Consider the following 3,436-nt stretch of genomic DNA (forward strand, 5'->3'; position numbering starts at 1 on the left):
TGGAGCTCTGCGCATCTTCTCTGGCCTCTGCAGAATCCTGCGTGGAGAGAACAAACCACAGCCCTGTAGGCTCCTGGCCAGCAACACTGCAGGTGCCAGGTTCCTAGGGAAGGGGGATACCTCCCTCCTGGTTTGTCAACCATGCCCCTCGCTTGAAGGCAAGCCAGGGGTTAGGGAGGGGATCTCCACCCTTGTGCGTGCAGCGGGATGGAAAGGAGACAGCACCAGGCATCTCCCCACAGCGCACACTCTGGCACCGCTCCTGCCTCTGCCTCGACTTCACACCTGGTGCCAGTCACGAGCACTTTGCTCACCTCCTGCTGACAGGCTGCAGCTTCTGCTCCCTCGCATGTGGACGACTGCCTCACAGGTCTGGGATCTGCAGCCACAGGGGAAGCTGAAGGCCTGGTCTTCACCTCACCAGACGAGGAACCAGAAATGCTTGGTGCCACTCTGGCTGCCTCTGCAGCATCTTCCCTACAGTTGCTTTCCCTTTCTTCTTCCACACCCTCCACAATACCATAGCAAAAACAGGAGGGCACGTGCAGGCTCTCAGCCATCATGGCGCTGTCTCTGTCATCCAGCATGCTGTCATCACTGCTGGTATCGCTGGCAGTGCTGTCGGAGGTCTCTTCCTCTTCACGGTTTTGGGAATCACGAGATGCAGGAAAGCGGTCCTCCACCCTCGATGTCGTGGAGCGGACGTCCAGCATGCCCCGAGCACTGGCGGCAGCACTGGCACCGTCACCTGCTGCTCGGGGCACGGGAAGCCTGGGCATGCTCACGCTGTTTGGCCAGGACGCCTTCCAGCTGGACATCATCCGCTCCTTCCTCGCCTCATCGCGAATTCTCTGGATTGCTGGGTGAGTTGTAGGATATCTGTAGGCTTCCCCATAGATTTCTTTGGGATCTCGCCGTCTTGGTGAGTGCCCCAGAGCTGTTCTGGAGTACTCAGGCATGGCCAAAACTCTTCCTTCTATTTTTCCTCTTAAGCACAGAGATAGGAAGAAGGGTGCTTCAATGGCCAGCACCGGAGAGGGCACTGCCTTGGAAGAGCCTGAATTTTCTGCATCTTCAGGAACTGATGCACGCAAAGGCTCAAGTTGTCCTGCGGGCCAGTGACCCACATCCTGATGAGAAGTGCTAGGCACTGCTTCTGCCTCATCAGATGGGGCAAGGCATGCTCTCCACGGGTCAGCGGATGACGGTCCTGCGGTTTCTGTCTCACTGCTCTGTTGCAAATCATGCTGGATATCTTGTACTCCATCATGCCGCGTTTGGGAATCACTAGAAGGAGGAAGCTGACCCTCTATCCTTGATGTGGTGCAGATGTCAAACATGCCCGGAGCAGCATCAGCAGCACTAGCACTGTCATCAGCTGCCTGGGGTCTCAGCAGCCTGGGTGTGCTCACGTTGTTTGGCCAGGAGATGTTCCAGCTAGACAACATCTGCTCCTTCCTTGCCTCATCCTGAATTCTGTTAATTGCTGGGAAAATTGGAGAATATTCATGGGCCTCCCCATAGGTCTCTCTAGGATCTTGCAATCGTGGTGCTTCTCCCAGAGCTTGTGTGGACAATTCAGGCATGGTCATAGCAGTTACTTCTCTTTCTCCTCCCTCGCACGCTGACAGGAGGAGTGGTGCTGTATTGGCCTCCTCTGGACAATGTGCAGTCTCGAAAGAATCTGTGTTTTCCGTACCTCTAGGCACTGATGTGGGCAAAGGCTCAAGGCGTCCTCCAGGCCCAGGTTCTGTGGCCAGAAGAGACGCTGAACGCATGGCGTCTGCCTCATCAGAAGAGGAAAGGGATGTGCTCGACAGGTCACCTGTAGATTCTCTCTCAGCGGTCTCTTCTAATTCTTGCAGCTCAACCTGCACTCCAACATCCCTCATTTGGGAATCACCCGAGACAGGAATCTGGCCCTCCACCTTCGAGGTCATGGTTTGAAGGCCCAGCATTCCCTGAGCAGTGCCAGCAGCACTGGCACTGTCATCAGCTGCTTCCGGTCTCAGCAGCCTGAGCGTGCTCACATTGTCGGGCCAGGAGATGTTCCAGCTGGACATTTGCTCCTTTCCCTCCTCATCACAAATTCTCCGGATAGCTGGGTGAACTGGAGAATATCCACTGGCCTCCGGGTTGATCTGTCTGGGACCTTGCAATCTCGGCACTACTCCCAGAGCTTGTGTGGAGAATTCAGGCATGGTGGTACCAGCTCCTCCTCTTTCTCCTCCCTCACACGCTCTCGGGAAGAGCATTGTATTATTGTCCTCCCCTGGAGAGTGTGCAGCCCTGGGTGAAGCTGAGCTGCCTGCATCCTCAGGCACTGATGTGGACAGGGGCTCCTTGTCCCGCTCTTTGCCTCCTGCCTGTTCTTCTGCGCCCTTCTGAGCCGATACAAAACATGGTGTAGCAGCCGAACGAGTGTCTCTGGTGCCCTCCTGAGCACCTGTCCAAGCTGCAGGGATCTCACCAGCCTTGGTGGCCAGCACCTGGGCTGATCTTGCTGGTGTTCTCAGCCTGCTGGTGGATGCGTGGTGCCCCGGTACTGTCAGCTGCACTCCGATTCTCGGGCTTCCGGCTGCAGCACAGCCCAGGGACACCACGTAGCTCTGCTTGGGTCTGGCATGCGGAGGCACAAGAACGGTTGAGGAGACTTCCAGAACTGGACCCCGGCTCTCAGCTCTTGCTGCCCTGTCCTGGACACGCAAGGTTCCCTGAGGCCTTGGGGCAAGCTCTGGGAGCCTGCTCTCTCTAATGCCCATGGCACCTGCTCTTCCACTTGCAGAAGATGCGGAGGAGGCTGCTGCTTGCAGAGCAGGCAGCTTGGGAACGTTAGAAGATGGTGCTGCACGCCGGGGTGCAGCTGCCGGCATCGTTGCCTGCCTTGGGCGAGGCAGCAAGGATGGCAGCGCCTGTCTTTGGTCCGCCTGCAAGAGAAGCCAAGGAGAATCACCAAGTGAGCGTGGTCCTTCCCTCCAGCCGGTGGCAGCTGCTCGTCGGCAGCTCCCGTGACGCGGGAAGACGTTCGGCCCTGCCTCCCTCGGGCTCCCTACCTGTGCGCGGCGGCTCCCAGAGGCCCGCGAGCTCTCCGGGCCGGGCAGTGGCGGCAGACGGGCGCCATTGAGGGCCGAGCCCGGGCTCCGGCTGCCCGGCGGCACCACTCGTGGCCCCATGCGGCCCAACTGCGGGGAGAAGGAGGCGTGGGATGGAGGTGGCGAAGTTGCCACCAGCGTCCCCTGTGTAGTCTACTTGGAAGGCCGGCCTTCCGGTCCCGGCCCGCACCTGGCGGCGATCCCGCACGCGTGGCAGCCCTGTGTCGGGCTGGGAGTTGTCCTTCTTCTCTTGCTTCTTGCTCATCTCCGCGTCCTCTCACAGAGGCACAGTCACGAGCACCCAGGGGAGCTGCTGCCTCCTCACGGAGCCGCTCTCCTGAGAG

At 58.9% G+C, this 3,436-nt stretch overlaps 1 protein-coding gene across 1 annotated transcript in view; it reads right to left on the reverse strand.

The window, feature by feature from the left end:
* LOC110402637 overlaps positions 1-3,430 on the reverse strand; it is a 4,534-nt gene extending 1,104 nt beyond the window's left edge. The window contains exons 1-3 of the mRNA XM_021404983.1: positions 3,054-3,430; positions 315-2,927; positions 7-37 (exon numbers count right to left, since the gene is read on the reverse strand). Of these exons, the coding sequence (XP_021260658.1) occupies positions 7-37; positions 315-2,927; positions 3,054-3,173 (2,764 nt within the window). The 5' untranslated portion in view covers positions 3,174-3,430. The remainder of the gene's footprint in view (positions 1-6; positions 38-314; positions 2,928-3,053) is intronic.

This window comes from Numida meleagris, chromosome 7, assembly GCF_002078875.1.
Source record: "Numida meleagris isolate 19003 breed g44 Domestic line chromosome 7, NumMel1.0, whole genome shotgun sequence".
Lineage (NCBI taxonomy): Eukaryota > Metazoa > Chordata > Aves > Galliformes > Numididae > Numida > Numida meleagris.